This window comes from Gopherus flavomarginatus, chromosome 9 (genome assembly GCF_025201925.1).
Source record: "Gopherus flavomarginatus isolate rGopFla2 chromosome 9, rGopFla2.mat.asm, whole genome shotgun sequence".
Classification (NCBI taxonomy): domain Eukaryota; kingdom Metazoa; phylum Chordata; order Testudines; family Testudinidae; genus Gopherus; species Gopherus flavomarginatus.
This window is the reverse complement of record NC_066625.1, coordinates 31065544-31083975: the sequence shown is the minus strand read 5'-3', so window position 1 is coordinate 31083975 and position 18432 is coordinate 31065544. Positions and strand designations below refer to the sequence as shown.

General features: G+C 57.5%; 2 protein-coding genes across 4 annotated transcripts in view; both read right to left on the bottom strand.

Moving 5' to 3' along the window:
• Nucleotides 1-4147: 4147 nt before the first annotated feature.
• LOC127058401 (myeloid-associated differentiation marker-like) lies at nt 4148-8488 on the bottom strand. Its single transcript, XM_050968441.1, has one exon. The coding sequence runs from the start codon at nt 8486-8488 to the stop codon at nt 7607-7609; it is 882 nt and encodes a 293-aa protein (XP_050824398.1). The 3' UTR covers nt 4148-7606.
• A 5140-nt stretch (nt 8489-13628) lies between these two features.
• The window catches only part of SEPTIN12 (septin 12), a 95346-nt gene continuing 90542 nt past the window's right edge, over nt 13629-18432 (bottom strand). For all 3 annotated transcript variants that reach the window (XM_050968171.1, XM_050968170.1, XM_050968173.1), the window contains 3 exons: nt 18170-18266; nt 15399-15450; nt 13629-14975 (listed from right to left, as the gene is read on the bottom strand). In XM_050968171.1, coding sequence (XP_050824128.1) covers nt 14831-14975; nt 15399-15450; nt 18170-18266 — 294 coding nt within the window. In that variant the 3' untranslated portion in view covers nt 13629-14830. The remainder of the gene's footprint in view (nt 14976-15398; nt 15451-18169; nt 18267-18432) is intronic.

The window sequence follows — 18432 nt, the reverse complement described above, 5'->3', positions numbered from 1 at the left end:
GTTGCCTGAGCCCTGAGGGGTGCATTCCCTGGCCAGAGAGGGGCAGGGGGCATGACGCCAGAGGGGCGCGTTCCCGGGCCAGAGAGGGGCAGGGGGCCTGACGCCGGAGGGGCGCGTTCCCGGGCCGGAGAGGGGTAGGGGGCCTGATGCCGGAGGGGTGCGTGCCCAGGCCGGAGAGACAGGTGGCCTGATGCTGGAGGGGTGTGTCTGTAACCCACACACCTTCTCGGGGTGGTGTTCTGTCCCATCTAGTGGCACCAAGACCACTTAGAGAGCGAGCAATTAATGAGTCTCCTCTACAGCCTTTAGCTCATGCACCAAGCTCCACAGACCCCAGGTTGGAAACCACCTGCTGACAACTGGGGTCTGTTGGCGTTACACGTTCCCAGCCTGGAGAGGGGCAGGGCCTGGAGCCCTGTAACTCTGACAGACTGGGGGCATTTGGGACACTTGCATTTCTTCCCTCTGGGAGCCCGTGACCAGGAATACGGTGTTTTCTGCAAACAGCAGATTGTCTAACAGCAGGGAGAAAGATCTAGAGGGAGAAGGATTTTAGAAGAACTAGTGTACGTGCATGTGTCTGACATACAGTCCTACTGTAACTGTCCCCAGCTGGAGCTAGGCAGCCCAGCTCCTCCAGCCAGCCCTCCCCCAGGCTCTGTGTCTGCATGTCTTTTCCATCTGCCCCTCCCTTCCCCTGTACTGTCCCCAGAGCAGCTTTTACATCCTGCCAGGTTCTTTGTTAGTCTCAGCAGGCTTTGTCCTGCCTGGTCAAACCAGTTTTGTAGGCTCAGCAGGTGATCGAACAAGAGTCCCCAGAATTAAGCGCTGGCAGCACTATCCCTATACCACTGCTTGAGCCATGTCCATCCTGCCGGGACAGCTCGCCTAGGGAGAGGCACTGATTTACAGAAAACACCAGGCTGACACACAGTGGTAAGGGATTATCAGCGAGCAGCTCGCTATTCCTCACACCGGTCTTCCCTTTCCAGGGTTCAGGGCCTGTGCAGTTCCCTCTGCCTAGAGACAGGTTTCACCCCTTGCGCTGCTGAGAGACCCTAAGTACACAGCCCTAGAGAGGGAATCTCAGGACAGGCCCAGCGCAGGCAGGGCAAACTTCTCCACATGGCCCTAGGGGAGCCTCTCTGCAAAGCCAGCCAGCCCACAGGTCAGCTGTGATTGGTCAGTGTGGACACTTCTGCATTAGGGACTGGGCTGCCACCTCCCGGTACATAACACAACACAACACACTCACTTCCTACAGACCAGCCAGCAGATCACACTGACCCATGTTGGATCTGATCTGGTGTTCACAATGAAAGTGCCGCCCTGTTCCCTCTTCCATGCTGTACCACCACAACTCCCAGAACAGGCAGGGCTGGAACAGGCTGGTATTATAAATCAGACACTTGCAGGGTCAAGCCAGGACATATCCCCAAGTTTTACCACTAGATGGCAGCTGAAGAACAATTATTTGTACTGTATTACAGCCAAGATGCCACCCATAAATCAGGATCCCGCTGTGCTAGGCGCTGTACATACAGTAAGAGACTCCCTGCCCCAAAGCTCTTACCAGCTAAGTCCAAATGAGGGGCTGGCCAAACTGCAGCTGATAGAATTCTGCAATGTATCGTGCAAGGGCATGGAGCACATGTAGCATTACATTCTGGTACTTATAGTCTTCACAGACTGCACCTTCATTGTGCTGTCACTGCACCTCACACATCCTTAAACACCCTCTGTTTCATAAGAACTAGATGTGAACTTGGGAAGCTGCCAACGCACACGGTGTACTCAGCATTCCCTTCCTCTCACACTGCAATGGAGAGATCTTTAAGACACTCCAGCTCCCACCCATTCCTGGCTCCTCCTCCTTTCGATCTGTACTTCTTTGCACTTTGGCGCCTGCCACCCTTCCAGTGCATTGGCAGCACTTTGCTTTGCTTCTCTTCGCTTCCCACATGCTGATAAAGAGCTGGGTTCTGGAAAGCCTGCCTGGGGCTTTTATTACGGGTGCTTGTATCTATTGGCTAGAGCAGGGCTTCTCAAACGTCATTGTTCCAACCCCCCCTTGTGACAACAATTACTACAGGGCCCTTGTGTGGGGGAGGTGGGGAACAGAAGCCTGAGCCCGCCTAAACCCTGCTGCCCGGGGAGCCTGAGCTCCACCACTCTGGATGGAGGGGGGGCAAAGCTGAGGCCCAAGGCCTTCAGCCCCAGGCAGTGGGGCTGTAACCTGAGCTGTGCCACCCAGGACTGAAGCCCTAGGGCTTGGGCTTGAGCCCCAAGTGGTGGGGCTGGGACTTCAGCCCTGGCAGGGGCGGCTCTATGCATTTTGTCACCCCAAGCATGGCAGTCAGGCGACTTTCAGCAGCATGCCTGCGGGAGGTCCGCTGGTCCTGCGCCTTCAGTGTACCCACCGTCCAATTGCCGCAGAAACTGTGGGACCAGCGGACCTCCTGCAGGCATGCCGCCAAAGGCAGCCTGACTGCCGCCCTCACGGCAACCGGCAGGCCGCCCCCATCGGCTTGCCACCCCAGGCATGCACTTCCTGTGCTGGTGCCTGGAGCCTCCCCTGAGCCCCAGCAAGTCTAAGCCAGCCCAGGTGACCCCATTAAAATGGGGTCACTACCCACTTTGGGGTCCCAACCCACAGTGTGAGAACTGCTGGGCTAGAGCAAGGACTACTAAACTCTGTTCTCATCTTTACCACTAGCTCCCATCTTGAGCTTGAGCAGGTCATGTCATTCATCTGAGCCTCAGTTTCCCCATCTGGTGAATGGGACTTATGCTTCATGAGGGTCTGAAAGTAAAGTGCTTTGAGATCCACAGATGACTGCATAGAAACGGAAAGCCAGATTGGTTAGTCCAGTAAAATCTGCCTACCATTTCAAGGGCACCGTTAGGGAGCCCCTGTCCCTGCCAGAGACACCTACTGGATCTACGCCCTGCTGGACTCTCCCAGTTGGACCTCTGGGGAGTTCCAATCCCCGTCATACACAATATCTCTCCATTAGCATGTCATGTTGACAATATCTGCAATGATCTGGGATTTGGAGCCTCTTTCTGGCCCATTGCTGCAGCTCCCAGTCCCAGCTGTTGCTGAAGAAGTTCCACTCCCTACTATTCCCACGGGCTTGCTCTGACCCCAAGATGTTCTGCTTTGCCTCCCCACACACAAGGGCTGGCTGGGGGCAGGTGACTCCTTGGGACTAAACTACCCTGGGCAGGCATCACCCCACACTGGAGTCCGGGTCACAGGGTAATTCAAGGCCGAGCCCCAGCATCTCTCCTAATGGGAGAGCCAATGGATGAACCACATCTCCCCCGAAGAAGTAAATGCAGAGTCCTCGCCGATTCTGGCCACTGAATTCCAACATCAGGGGAACTAATAGTCATAGAGTATAAGGCCAGAAGGTACCTCCAGATCATCCCATGTGACCTCCTGTCTATCACAGGCCACCAACACCCACCCACTAAACCCAGCACCCAATGGGAAATGAGAGGAACTTGTGACAGCAGGGGCAGGGAGAGGGTCTGCAGTTTGGCAGCAAGACCTGATATCCCTGTTTCCCTGAATCGGTCTCCTGTGGGAACAAACACAGAAATCCCTGTGTGCTGGGACTCATCTCCATAGATAATTTACGGTTCAGACATGACTAAACCCACCACTCTGCTCAGCCAGACTGCAATGGGAGAACGCCCATTAGTTGTGACAGCATTAGAGGAACAGGAAGTTTCAGTCTTAGAGCCATTATTCTGGACACACGAAGAAGGTAACAGTTCTTATAGATTGGCAGTAGCGCCTAGAGGCCTGAGCCAAGAGCAGGATATCTTTGTGCTAAGCACGCTGACAAACCCTGCCCCACAGACCTTACAATGGGAATAAATGAGACAAACCAAAGGGTGAGAGAAATCTGGTATTATCCCCATTTGACAGCTGGTGAATTGAGGCACCGTGAGGTTAAATGACTTGCCCAATGTCTCCCAGGAGGTCTGTAGCAGAGCCAGGAATTGAACTCAGCCCACTCGAGTACCGTAAGCACAACTTCCTCTTTAAAGTGCTGTGGGCGTACAGGGATTCCCTAACAGCTTGGGCTGACACACGTGCTCAGACAAAAATCAAAGCAAGACATTAAAACTGTCAGTCTGTACTAGTGAACTTTATTTACAGTGTGCACCTGACCCCAGAAACAATCAACACACGCATGTGATGTGCACGGTCGGGGCCGTAACCAGGGCAGGCCTAGTGGGGCAGCTGCCCAGGGTGCAAAGCCACGGAGGGTGGAAAAATGGGTCAGAAAAATGACCAAGCAAAATGATAGGGGGCACAAGTAGGCTTGCTCGTCCCAGGCCTAGTTACGGCTCTGTACATGGTAAGTACCCAACTGAGATTGAGCCCTTCCTGCGCACTGCCTGGGATCGCTGGTGTAGTCCAAGGCTCGGGATTGTGCTAGTACCTTAAGAATGCTGCAGCCAGGGAAGGGTTTTCCATCCATGGGTTTGCAATCTTCATGCTCTCACTCCACTTGGCTTGGACGGATATAAAATCAAATGCACTGAAGTTGCTTTTGCCTTAATACCGTCTGACTTGCTGCGCAACACACCAGAGTCCAGGTTTAATACCACGCCCCCATCCCCTCCAAAGCAGATCAGATAGAATCAGTTTAATCACTAGAGGTGGGATACTCTTTCCTGGGGAAAGTCCTGGAACCCTTTCCCCATCACATTGACTCAGTTTTTCTTGGAAGGGCTGATACCAGCCAAAGGAGAAACCATGGACTGAGACTTCCCCAGCCTCTCTCCAGGTCACAACCCAAAGGTGACCTGGCAAAGGGTACAAGACATTGGTCTTGTGTTCTTTTACTGCTTCTTTATGATGGCTAAAGAGGGTCTGAAGGGGTTTGTCATTGAAAAAAAAAATTTTGCTTGTTTTTCACAATTCAATTCAAGTCCTGCCTGGCTTGGAAAGATTTGATGGTGACAGGAGAACTTGCGAAATGATGACATTGCAAAAGCCAAGAGAGTGAAAGCTGAGTACCTGAGAGGGTGAGACAAAGGAATGTCTAATCGGACTGTTTGGGGGGTTTTGAGGGGGAGTGTTGATTGTCAGGCACATTTAACTCCAATGACCAATTAACATTCTGAGGAAAGGCTGCCTTTGCTAAAGATCAACATACCCAGCCCTTCGCTTCCGCTGTGAGAGCTCACACTATATATCCCTTAGCTCCCCGCCCCCCGCCCCTCAGCAAAACCAGGGAGACCAGACATGACAGTCCTGAGATTTCTAAAGTACAAAACAAGTAGGAAAACTCACTCTCTTGCTCACCCTTTCTGCAATCATAAAGCAGCAAAAAAAAAAAAAAAAAAAAAAGAGCAAAAGTTCCACTTAAAAAAATTCCTTCGCACGTCATCTTTAAGCTTCTGTACTGGGGAACGAGGAGAGATCGCTCAGGTTTCAGGAAGACTATGTACATCTAGACTAGCCGCCGTATCGGCGGGTAGCGATCGATTTCTCGGGGATCAGTATATCGCGTCTCATCTAGACGCGATATATTGATCCCCGAACGCACTCCTGTCGACTCTGGAACTCCATCAGCGCGAACAGCGGTAGCGGAGTCGACAGGGGGAGCCGTGGACGTCGATCCCGCGCCATGAGGACAAGAGGAAAATCGATCTAAGATACTTCGACTTCAGTTACGCTATTCATGTAGCTGGAGTTGCGTATCTTAGATCGATACCCCCCCCCAATGTAGACCAGCCCTGCACTGCTTTGGCAGGGGGCACTCACACTGTGTGCATGCTGATGCATTTTTTGCTTACTGAAAAAGAATGGGAAGAAACACGTGTGTGTATTCACACATAGCTGTGCATAGACATGTGCACATACACACACAGAGCGTTTAAAGCCAGGCCCGGTGCCAGCTCCCCTGATTTGACTGCAAGCCTTACAATGTCAGGGCCGGCTCTACAGTTTTCGCTGCCTCAAACAGCGGCCGAATTGCTGCCGGACGGCTAAACATAGAAGCTGCCACTGAATTGCAGCCACCGTGGAAACTCGCCTGCCACCCTAAAGGCGCACGGACTGCCCCCACTGTCCAGCGGCAATTCGTTGCGCTGCTTTGGGGCGCAAACACAGGGACTGCCGCCCCTTGCAGAATGCCGCCCCAAGCACCAGCTTGGAATGCTGGTGCCTGGAGCCAGCCCTGTGCAATGTTACGCATACACATGTACAGGTTTGCACAAATTTCATTTCATTTTTGCCTTCCAGTTTATCCCTGTTCTAAATGGCGGCCATCTCCGATCACTATCAGCAGGACTGAAGCCACAGGCTGCCCTCAGCAAGATGGCTGCCATGTCCCTTTGACACTGCAGGTGAACAAGGGCCTTCTGGTCCCCCAACAGGAATGGCCACCACCTCCCATTGCTCCCAGTGGGGAAGAAGCAAGGTGCCCCAGGAGTGGGGGTGGCCATGTGTGGGTCAGGCCGGAGAATGTGGAGACCCGGGAATGGGGCTGCCAAAGGGGATAGGGAGGGAATGGTGCGGCACCAGACTAAGGGGATGTGCGTGTGGCTCAGGCGAATATGGGGAAGTAGAGGGGAGCGTGAATGGGGAAGCTGCCTATTAGGTAGGGAGGAGGATAGAACGGCAGCTCCCATGCCCCAGGGATTGGGAGGGGAAGTGGAGGCCCGGCCGAGCAGTGAGGGCGTCTTTTTGGATCATGTGTTGCAGGGTGGATTTTGGCCCTAATGGGGCCAGTAAGGGGGGAGCCTTCCCGGAAAGGTGAGACCCTCAGAGAGTAGGTAAACACTAGCCTGATTGATCATAAAATAGCCCCACACCGTGGGGCTGGCCATGCCAACGTCACCGCTCTGCAGTCAGCCATTCCTACCAGCCATGCCCTGCTTGCTGCAGACCCTGGCTTGCTCCCCTCCCCCAGCCCAGCACCCAGCCCTCTAAGCACACACACTGCTGTTTGCATAGCCCCAGCCCTCGAACTTTCATTTCCTGGAGGGAGGGCGGGAGCCCTGGGTGCTGTTTACCTGTCTTCAGACCAGAGTTTGTGGCATAGGAAGATTTTTCCGAGTCGCAGCAGGCGGCTGCATCACAACACACTAACTAGCCAGGATTTGGTAACCCAGCCTCAGCCTCAGCCCCCTGATGCTCTTTGGGCTTCCAGGGCCCAATCTGGCACATGTTGAAATCAATGCAAAGACTCTCATTGACTTCAGTGGGCTTTGGATTGGGATCTCCCCATTCCTGACCTCCCCGCTCTTCTATGGCTCACTCACAGGTTGCTGTACACACGGGCAACAGGTATCATGTTCTGTCCGTGTCCCTCCCTTCCCGTTCCATCCCCTACGCACATGTCCTGCAAGGAATGCCCTTATTCCCTGCAGCAGCAGCCAAATCAAATACACACAGAACCCTCTGGTGCATGGACATGCCAATAAAGCAAGGATGTGGGGGAAGAAATGCAAAACAGCAGAGGCCAAAACAGCTCCGCCCTGAGCGACGGGTGGCCCCGGTCCCTTCCCACCACTTCAGTGCTGATGGCTCCCACTGCAGGCCTGTACGCCCCAGGGTGCAGCTGATCGTGCTCCGTTAGGCAGTCCTGGTCACAAAGACCATCTTGGAGGAGTAGACCAGGTCGACGATGTAGGCGATGAGGTTGAAGAAGGAAAGGAAGGTCACGCCCAGCAGTCTGTCCCATGAGCAATCTCTGCCACATCGATTGGGTCTGGGGTTCCCTCTGAAGTTGAAGATGGGCCAGACAATGGCAGCCGTCAGGTACAGGAGCACAGCCAAGGCGTTGTAACCCACCAGGACTTTCTCCAAAGGGAAGGGTATGTAGGTGAGACACCGGCCAATGGTGAGGATGATGATGAGCAGCGTGACAATGAAGCAGATGCTGTAGACGGCTATGCACCATTGCTGGCCGGGTTCGATTTTATATGGCTTGGGGTCACTCACTAAGGAGAAGATAAGACAAGCCACATAGGCTTCAAACACCTTCAAGAGGCCAGGGACAGTGGCGAGGAAGCTGCTGATATCTCCAGGCCTGGATCGGGTCAGTCCAACCTCGATGGCGTAGGCAACGAAGCAGACGCAGGACATGGCTGTAGCTGCTGCCTGATAAGCACAAATGGAGTCAGAGCAAGTGCCGGTGAGGAAGGTGGAAGCGGAAGGGTACATGATGGAGGAGGTGAAGACCATGAGCGCTGCCAGCATGGCAAAGGCACTGGTGAAGTCATCCCAGGACAGTGGCAGCTTCTCAGAAAAGCCAAACAGCTCCACCACCATGATCAGAACAGACACGATGAAGCAGAAGCACCAGGTGAACATGCACCAGGCCCCAGAGGCTCCTTCGAAGTGGGTCGAAGCAGCCGCCAGACTGAAGGCCGTGCAGGACAGGAAGATCTCAAAGAACCGGACAATCCCCACAGGGGTGATCAAGGAGTGGAAATTCAGCTCGATGACTGGCATGATGCCCTTGGCACAAGAGAACCCCAGCAACCTGTGCCAACCGCAGCAGCCTCTGCCTCTCAAACTGCAGAGCCAGACGGGAAGGCAAGGAATTCAGGCACCCTTGCCGACAAAGCTTAGTCCAGGCTGGCATGCACTGGGCGTGAAGGGCTGGAGCAGGTCTGGAAGCCAGTATTGTTAGAACAGAGTGCGCGGTGCCAATCTTGGGTACAGCCTACCTGGCTGGCTCTCAGCACCGCCCAAGCGGAGTACCAGGGAGAGCAGATGCAATTGGAGTTTGCTCTTATCTGGGCCAAGGGGGTGGGCCCCAGGTCCAGGGAGATGGAGCTAGGGAGGAAACACTTAATAAAATGGCTGATTATCCTACACTCTGCCTGAGCCCAGCCTGGAGTGAACAGGAAGCTTCCCCTCAGCTCTCTGCCTTGCACTGTCCCCACCCATCCTCCAGCTCTGCACAATGCTGGATGTGAAGGGCTTCTTTGGCATCGAGGGGGCTGGCTGCCTGGCCTGCTGCAGGAGCTGAATTCCAGGAGGTGCCCCTGTGCTCGCTCAGCCTCTTGCTCAGGGCAGGGCAGCAGCAGAGTAGATCATTAACAGGGGAGCTGGTTAAAGAGCAACTCATGGTGTCCTGCAGCTGGCTGGTTCCTGGAAACTCTCTGTAACTAGATCACCTGCCCCCTCCACTCAGACTGCCATGCTCCAAAGCGTCTGTCCACACAGACTCACTCCTCACTGAGCCTGCTGCCCCCTAGCCCCATGGGGTCCTTCACACCTGGGCGAGGTGTGTGTACGCGGGGGCTACATGGCTGATTCTGATTTCATCCATGCTGGTGTAAATGAGGAGGCACTGTAATGAAGTCAACAGGGCTACACCACTGCAAAGCTGGGGCCAGGGAGAATGTTAGTGGTGCACAGTGCCATGAGCTCACAATGGCTGCTCACCTGAGTGCTTCCCCCACCGAGCCGGTTCCCCTGAGCTGGGCTAGCAGCCAGCAGCCCATGTGCTTACCTTCTCTCTGTAAAGCAAAGGGGGGAGGGGTGCACGCTGGGAGGTTCGCACCTGCGCTGAAGGGAGGAGGAGACAGCGTGAGGCTGTGTTAAAGCCTGTGGCCCTCAGAGAACAGGAGGTGCCATCCAGGAATGTGAAAACAGCTGGTGTTCTTTGCAGCTGGATGTGCTTGAGGCCAGAGGTGCCGCCAATCCAGGGCTTAAGCCTACAGCTGGCTCCATGCAGGTGCCAGGGGTTGTGGGTGCAGGAACGGGGCCCTGGGGAGCGTGTGGCAGCAGGTGGGTTGATGCAGTAGCTGTTCCAGGTGAGACTGAGGAGGTTCAGGTGGAGGAGTGGCCCTAGAGGATTCAGCCCTGGAGCGATCCAGGCTGAACTGGTGCTGACTGGCCCCCATTTATCACCCTTGGGAGATCTCCTTGGCTCTCTTCCTCCTGCGCTTTCATTGCTGGGCTAGGCCTAGGGCTGCTGGGGTTTTAACCCCCACACCACCACTTGTAATCCCATTTAGTAAGAACTAGCAAGATGGGGCCTATTGCCTCAGCTACTGGACAGGGGCTGTGAGTTGGGTGAGGACCCCATCAATCCTTCAGCAGCAGCTTTGGCAGGTGATGTGAAAGGAAACCTGGCCTGAGCTGAGCTGTGCTGAGCTGGGAACGGCTCTTTGCATAACTGAGTGCCTCCGGCGCTTCACGCTCCTTTGGACTTTGGCCCAAGAACCTGACACGCCAGCTCCTTGCGGGGGAAACAGCCTTTGCTGCAGGAAGCTACCCTTTGGCGCACTCTGTCTGTAGGTTTGGTTTGCTCAGTGCTACTTGATGAACTTTGTTCCTCACAGCACAGCAGGTTCCTCCTGGCTGCTCCCCGTGTCCCAGCGGAGAAGGGACTAGGTGACAGCTCTTGCGATTGAAGCACAGGCCTGGGTGCAGGACTCCTGGGTTCCACTTGCCTGCCCTCCACCCCATCCACATCCTGAGAGTTCCCAGCTGGTGCATTATAGCATTGCTCGGCTCCGTCAAATACCTGTTGCGTTCCACCCCAGAGGTGGCTGCATTTCGCTGCCAGATGAAGGGATTCAGGTGGTGTTTGCACATGCCGTGGTGTGGGCAGTGCTACAGAGTGGGCAAGGTTATTGTGTTTGGGTTCCTCAGGGGTGGGGGTGGTGGTAAAGGAGGCAGAGGAGGAGAGCAGCATGCTCCAGGCACAGGCAATTGCATGTAAAATGCCCACCGATCCTGGGGACTCAGCGCTTGGGTGACCAGTCTGGGCACGTGGGGCCTGATTTCCAGAGGTGGGCCATGTGGCTGTGGCTTGCCTTGCTATCAAGCTGCAGGTAAGGTACTCAGCCTCACTGAAAATCAGATGCAGGGGGTCACAGGTTGGCCTCCCCAGATCAGTGGCTGTAGCATTCCTGGGTGGGAGCTCTCTCTGGCTAGGGGAGATGGAGACAGCTAGTGAGCAGAGGGGCCCATGGCTCATAGCACCTCTCCTAACCCCCAGAGCTAGGGCAGACAGACCAGCTCCCTCTCCTCAGCAGGGGCCTTGATACGCAGTGCTAGTCCCCAGCCGGCACACTGCTGGAAATGAGGAGCAGGCCAGGTAGGGGCACAGGGCCAGACTGTTTGCAAATGATTAATGGGGCCTGCCAGAGTCCCTGGAGGCTGGATAGTGCAGTGACTGGAGAGAAGAGGTCAGTGCTACGCCCAGAGCTGGGAATGTGGAGGAGTCCAGCTCTGTAAAGGACCTCACTGCACTGGATTAAGGGAATGGCAGGATCTAGGTACTACCTCCCGCTGGCTAGTGGATTCAGCCCCTGGGAAGGGGTAGCCCAATTTTCCAGATAGAGAACCCAGGTCCAAGGGCATGAAGCCCCTTGCTAAGGCCACCCAGCCGGGCTGAGGCCAAGCAAGGGACTGTTGCTTGGTGCTAGACTGAGCTGGGGTTTTCCTCTCCCCAGTGAGCAAACAAGCTGTGCAGGGGCAGACTTCGCACAAGTTAACTGGCTTATCAGCATTGTGGGCCAGCCCTACGCTAGGACCCAGCCCAGAGCGGGGATCCCAGGCCATCTTCATCTGCGAATGGTGGTGCAGGGTCTTACACCCTCCCTCCTGGGGATCTCCTCTAGCCCTGGGGCGGTCCCTTGCCATACAGGGCTATGGCCCCTGTGGGAAGCCCAGCCCGTTCATGGACTTATGGACTTTAGGGTCAGAAGGGACCAATATGATCATCTAGTCTGACCTCCTGCACAAAGCAGGCCACAGAACCCTACCCATCCACTTCTATAACAAACCCCTAACCTATGTCCGAGTTATTGAAGTCTTCAAATTGTGGCTGGGGCAGGAGATCCCCTACCATGCTCCCAGCGACCCTGTGCCGCTCTTGTACTCAGGGGGAGCAGCAGGGGCTGAGTTGGTGTTTTTATGCCCTGGCAACTAGTCTGCAGTATTTTATAGTCTTTAGCAACCAGTGATCGGCAGTGAAATGGGCCTGTAGCATGAGCAAAGAGGAGTGCTGCAAAGGAGTGGTGGGACCACTTGGGGAGCTCACAGCACACGCCCCTGCAGCACCATTCAGTCCCAGCTCCTGGCCAGCCCTAAATGGACTGGGGGGTTGGGGGCAGGCTCTGCAGAGCCCCACGAGAGCACGTTAAGAGCTGCCAGGCAATGCAGGGAGCTGCCCTCCATCCCACCCCTAGACAAACAGGCCCTGCGTGGAGCTCTGCATTGCCGGCTTGCATGTACCAGGCCAGCTATCCAGTACCCACCACAAGGGCTCTGCTTTCAGCTGGAGACTCTAGGGCAATTATCCCAGAGCCAATGCTTTCGACCTGCTTTCCTTACTAGCCTCAATTACAGGTGCATTGGCCCTCGCTGGCAGAGGGCGGAGAGCAGAGCCTTGCAGCCCGAGGGGCCAGCCTGCAAGGGTTGGGTTCGGATTGGGTCTGCTCACTCCTCCTGCCTGGGACGTCGGCAGCTGCATGTCCAGCTCCTGCCAGCTGCCACCAACTCACTGCACCGGTGCCCTGCAGAGTGAGTGTGCTGAGGAGCTGGCAGCACCCACAGTGCAGCAGGGGGCAGCCGGCAGGAGGGGGGCATGCAGCAGCCTGCTGTGCTGACCCCATGGGCAAGGCAGCTGGGGATGGTTCATGGGTATGGGGTGAGGGGAGCCCCCACTGGGCTGAGCCCCAAAGACAAGAGGACAGAGGCAGTGGTGTGAGAGGGTCAGGGCCAGGTGTGAAAAGGACTCGACTCACTCTTGGGCTGGGTGCAGTCAGCTGTGCCCGAGCAGACCTCTAGGAGGGTGGGGCTAGGGAGCAGGGTGGGGGAGTGGCCCAGGGGAGATGGCGGGAGGGCGCTGTGGAGAGGGGGGCTGGCAGGGTGGGTGAGTGGCCCAGGGGAGCTGGCTGGAGGGTCCTGTGGAGAAGGGGCTGGCAGGGTGGGGGAGTGACCCAGGGGAGCTGGCTGGAGGGCCCTGTGGAGAAGGCAGCTGGCAGGGTGGGGGAGTGGCCCAGGGGAGCTGGCTGGATGGTCCTGTGGAGAAGGGGCTGGCAGGGTGGGGGAGTGGCCCAGGGGAGCTGGCTGGAGGGTCCTGTGGAGAAGGAGCTGGCAGGGTGGGGGAGTGGCCAAGGGGAGCTGGCTGGATTGCCAGGTGGAGAAAACAGCTGGCAGGGTGGGTCGCTCTGGGCTGGCCAGGGCACAGCCCCAGCTGACTGCTGATGATTCCTCCATCCCTGCAAGGGGCTGGCTGCAGCCTTCCCTGTTGGGCTCCAGGCTCAGTCTCCAGGCACTTGGCTTCTCGGGGAGCTTAGTCTGGGTTGACACCCCAGGCAGAGCACCGCTGGGTTTGGGAGGGTGGGGGGAAGGGGACTCCCTGCTGGAAGGAGCCTCATAGCCCCACTGCTCATTCCCTGTCAGTGGCAATGGCTCAGGACCCCCAGGTCTTTTTAGCCTCTTGCCCCCATCTGGGGGAGGCCAAGGGTCCTGGCGGGGAAGGGGCTCCAAATGGGGATGGGTCAGGAGTAGATGCACCAGGCGGCTGCAAGAAGGGGACACTGGCTGAAGCGCTGTACATGGGCCCCGGGAGGGAGTAACTCTGCACCACCTCCTTCCCTGTGAGGGGATGAACAGGCACCAGGCCAAGGCTGCAGGGGGATCTTTAATGTGTGACCAGAGCCTCCAGCAATAGAACGAGCCCCAGCCCCAGCCCCAGCCCCAGCCGTATAGAGGACAGTAAATGGCCAAGCCCCACCCGGTGGGCTGGAGGGGATTTCCCCGTGACACCCCTCGCTCCTCCCGCTGCCCGGCGCTCATCCCCAGCCCTGGACCTCCCACCAATGCCTCTCTCCTAGCTGGGGCAGCCTGCATCCATCTCCTTGCCCTGCCCCCGGCTTTTCCCAGCCCACGTGTGGTTTGGACACACACTGCTGGCGGCTCTGCCCAAGGGGCAGCCGGTTGGGCCTCCGTCCCCCTCTGCTATCCCCCAAATCTTAGCACTGCCCATCCCACCTTTTCCCTACTCTCATGGGCAGCTACAGGCTCTAGCCCTCTGTAGGATGGGTCAGAACCCTTAGAGAAATTCCACTGAGCTGTCCCCTAAGGGCATGGGAGAGGCTGGCTGGGTACCTCCACCTCCCAGAGCTTCACTCATCCCCCAGCAGGAAGGGCTGGCTCTGCCTTGCCAGCCCCAGGGCTCCCTCCACCCCACAGCAGGAAGGGCCCCCTCTGCCCCACAGCACACGGGGCGGTGTTCTACTCCAGTTGTCCCTCATGGGAGATACAGGCGCTGGGCCTCCCGAAGGAGCTGGAGTCTCAGGGCAACAGCCCAGGTGGGGAACATCAGGAGGTGAGGCTGTTCTCAGCAGCACAGGCCTGAGGCTGCCCCTGTCCTGGGGGCAAAGGCAGGAAGTGGGAAAGGCCTGCGCCTCTACGCCTTCCCGTGGGTGCTGCTTGGGTCTCAGGGGGTCAGGCCCACTGGCTCCAGACTGTGCTCTGTGGTAGGGTGGGGCTCTGTCCAGAACTGGGGTGTGCTTGTCGGGAAGCAGCGGTGCAGAGGGTGCGTGTGCCAGGAACCTATGAGCTCTATGAAAAGTCACCAAGGGGGATGGGGATGGGGAGCAGTGGGGCACAGCCTCCCGGGACTCGTTCTTTGCTTAAGGCTGTTGCATGGCAGGAAGGTTTTGGTGCATCGGCAGAGACGGTGCCTAGCCCAGCACTAGGGCACTTGGGTAGGGCAGTGAGAACGGAGGAGCTCTGTCCAGGGGGTGGGGATCTCAGCTCCTCCCCCCCTCAGCCAGTCTGTGGGTGCTGTCTGGGAGGAGGACTCCCTGCTCTCGCTGCTCAGAGGTCGCTCTCCACCTCGTCCTTCCCCAGCAGCCCGTTGATGGGGCTCAGCGCCAGCCGGTTGCTCTCGTTGAGCCGCTGCACGCGGTAGCTCTCGTAATGCATGTTGTGAGTGATGTCCTTGAGATCCTGCAGGTGGGACCTGGGGCAGGTGGAGAGCGAGAGGCAGGGAGTAAAGGGGCAGGAAGAACAGCTCCAGCCACGCCCTGGGCCCTGCAGCCAGAGGCCCCCAAACAGGCTAAGCATGTGCTGTAAAAGCCATCCCACTATGAGGGGCAGAGCCTTGCTGCCATCCCCCTCTCTCCAGAAGCACCACCCCCTTTGCCAGTCCCCTAAGGGCTGCCCTCACTGTGCCATGGCTTCCCCTCCAGGACTTCAGCCCAATCCTGCACTCCCTGCTGAGTAACCCAACTCCTATGGCTTTCCCTGGGAGTGGAGGGTGCTGAGCCCTGCACAGGGATGGGCTCCAAGCGGGGGCCAGGCCCTCCCCAACCCCACCCTGCGTGCCTTGGGCTGTACCCCTCTCCTTGAACGTTAGGGGAGCGGGCCCAGGCGGACGTCTCACCGGATGAGCAGGTCTCGGAGCAGGGGGAATTCGCAGTGTGCTGGGTTCTCCACTGAAAAACAAGACACAGACGAGGTGTAGTCCTACTGGAGGGATTCAGATGCATAAGGAATGCAGTCAAAGCCACTCTGGTCAGAGCAGCACCCCATGTCCTGCCACCTTGGCTTTTAACTGCATCTTGTCCACTCTGTCTTTTACTGGGAGACTAGAGCCTGCCCTAGGAGGATCCAGGAGCCTTTCACTCCTGCTGGGGAGCTGCAAGGAGACAGGTGGTCACTAGGGGGCAGCAGGCTCCCATGTATGTACATTGGTAAATGGCAGGGGCGACATGCAGGCAGCTGCAATCTCAACAGAACAGCAGCAGCCCTGTGTTCAAAAGAGCAGCCCAACTCCAGGGCACCGCGTCCAGGCAGCGGCCTAAGCATGGTGCTCTACGAGGCCTGCCCCGATGGAGTGGACACAGCAACGGGACCCCAATGAGTGCTGCAGGGGGACCCAGGAACAGCCCTGGTTTGCACATGTCTGGGGGTTGCACGTGTGTGCGTACGTGGAGGCGTGTCGGTGGGCTGCTCCCGGGTGCAGCTATGTGTACAGTGGTGTTCAGAGACATCGCATGTGCAGTGAGAGTCTGGGTATGTGAGTGCCAGGAAGCGCTCATCGTGTGTGCACGTACGGGCTTGTGGGGGAAGCCCTGCAATAATACAAATAAATATACGTTAGCACACATATGATGGCTGCACATGGGTATACAGGCTTGGAATCCTTGCTGACAAACACCTGACAGGGAGGGTCTAGGTTTACTTGGTCCTGCCTCAGCGCAGGGGGCTAGACTAATCGACCGCCCCAGTTCCCTTCCAGCCCATGTCTGTCATATTCCGTGTGTGTCCCCGTGCAATTCCACATGCAGAGCACGTGCCTAGGGGTTCATGTGTGTCAGCTTGGCTTTGCATGGGTGTGGGAGTGCCAGGCCAGCTCCAGCAGCCCCCCTGCAGCCGTGCCAGTCCCCTCCATGCACGGTGAGATGCTGGTGAGTCTCCCTTTGGCACGGAGCACAGCCAGGTAGCAGCTGGGAGCCTTCAGCCAGCGTTCAGACGGGTTACCTGGCAGCGCCGTGGCTGCCTTTGAAAAATGAAGAGGTCCTTGGTAACGCGCTCCAGGGAGGCTCTTCCCAGGCCCCAGCTGACCCCCAGCACCAGCCAGGCGCAGGTGCAAGGGCTCATAGGGGGAAAGGGCTTGAGGCTACAGCAACTGCTTGGGATGTGGGGGAGGATGGGTAGGCCCATTGCTCAGACTGCAGGAACACGGCCATGGCAGAGCACCACAGCGTCCCTGCCTGGGGACGAAGCCCATGGATCCCTGCACACCCAAGAGGTTGGGGGTCTGGGAAGAAGGCTGCATCTCCAGCGGTGACTCTCCGCGCGGTGCTGGAGGAAAGCTAAAATATAATGGGCCACGTTCTACGCTAGCATCATTCTGACTAGTTCAGAGGGGTGACCCGAGTGCAGTGTATGTCCTGGCTGTCCTGAGTGCGAGGGATGGGCTTGGTGCTGCACACGCTTCACCCCAGCTCTGCCAACAGGCTCTCAGCAGAGCCTGCGGATCCCCGGTGCTCAGGGAGCAGCACAGCTCTAGAGTGGAGCGGGCAGGGCCCAGACAGGCTCCAGCTCCCTACTGGGCCTGTGGGTCTCTTGGGGAGCAGCTCCCAGCTGCACTGGCTGCAGCAGTGCTCAGGGGACGGCTGGCTTGGGAGGATGCCTGCTTGCTGCACTTCCCAGGCCCTGCGTGTCAGGTTTATTGCAGCCCAGGTATGATGCTGGGAGGGGCGCTTGCTGCAGAAGCCAGGTATCACAGCAGCCTGGCAGATCGCTGGGAGCGAGAGGTGAAGGCAGGGGCACGATCGCAGCTCCACCCCACAGATGCTGGGCAGAGCCAGTGCTGGGGACTCCAGCGTTACAGGAGTGGAAGGGGACTCAGCTCAGGAGCGGTCCTAGAGCAAGCACGGAGTGTCAGAGCTCTGGGGAGGGTCCCGGCTGCCTGGCACTCTGCCCACTGCCCTAACACACATGCAGGCCTCAGGACGAGGCCTGAAGAGCCTGACTGGGGATGGGCAGGCAGGATGGGCCAGTCTGAACCTTCGCCCCACACTTTGGGGGTCTAAGAAGTTTGAGCACCTCCTTCCTCCCCAATGCCAGCCCCGGGGGAGGGCAGGACCAGAAACCCTCAATACCAAGAGCCAGGATTTTTGCTGCTGAGTGCCCCCAACCTGAGCCCTTGCTCACTGCTGGGTCGCAGCCTACTCTCAGGACCCAAGGAAACCTTCTGGCCTGGAGGAGGAGCTGGCCTGGAAAGGCGGCCCGTTCAGTGGGCCCGGGAAGGAGCTGGGAGGACAGCCGCAGCTGGCTTTGGACACAAGGGCACCACTGGGCACAGGGCTCCAGAAGCCTGTCCAAAACAGCAGGGGCTGGGAGTGCAGATGCAAGCGGAGCAGTATGCCGAGGAACCCAGCTCCACCAGGGTGCAACCAGGCCCCTGGCTGGGGCGCATCTGGGAGGGGCAGTGGATTTACCAGCCCGAGGCTCAGAAACCCTCCAAACCCTCCGTCCACAGACCAGCCACTACAGGGGGACAGAGCCAGTGATAGTGGAGGTCTACTGGGAGCTGGGCAGCTGGGGGACAGGATCCATCTCAACACTAGGAGCACCCAGCTGCCCTCTCTGCTCAGGATGGGGAACCTGGAGCTGCGCCTCACCCATGTTCGAGGGACCTGTTACCTTCAATGATCCCCCACTTGGTCTTGCGGCCCAGGATCCTCTTGCCGTTCACCTGATGCTCCTTGTCCGCTCCCACCACCGCAAAGGGGATTTTGTCCTGGATGGGAAGAGGGGGCAGAGTCACTGTAGAACTGGGACAGGCCCACCTCTCCAATCAGCGAGCCCTGGCACCACCACTCAGAGGCAGGCTCCCTCCTCAGCACTGCTGTCACTGCTCAGCACAGCTGCCCATCTGCCTGTCCCAGCCAGAGAGGGACACAGAG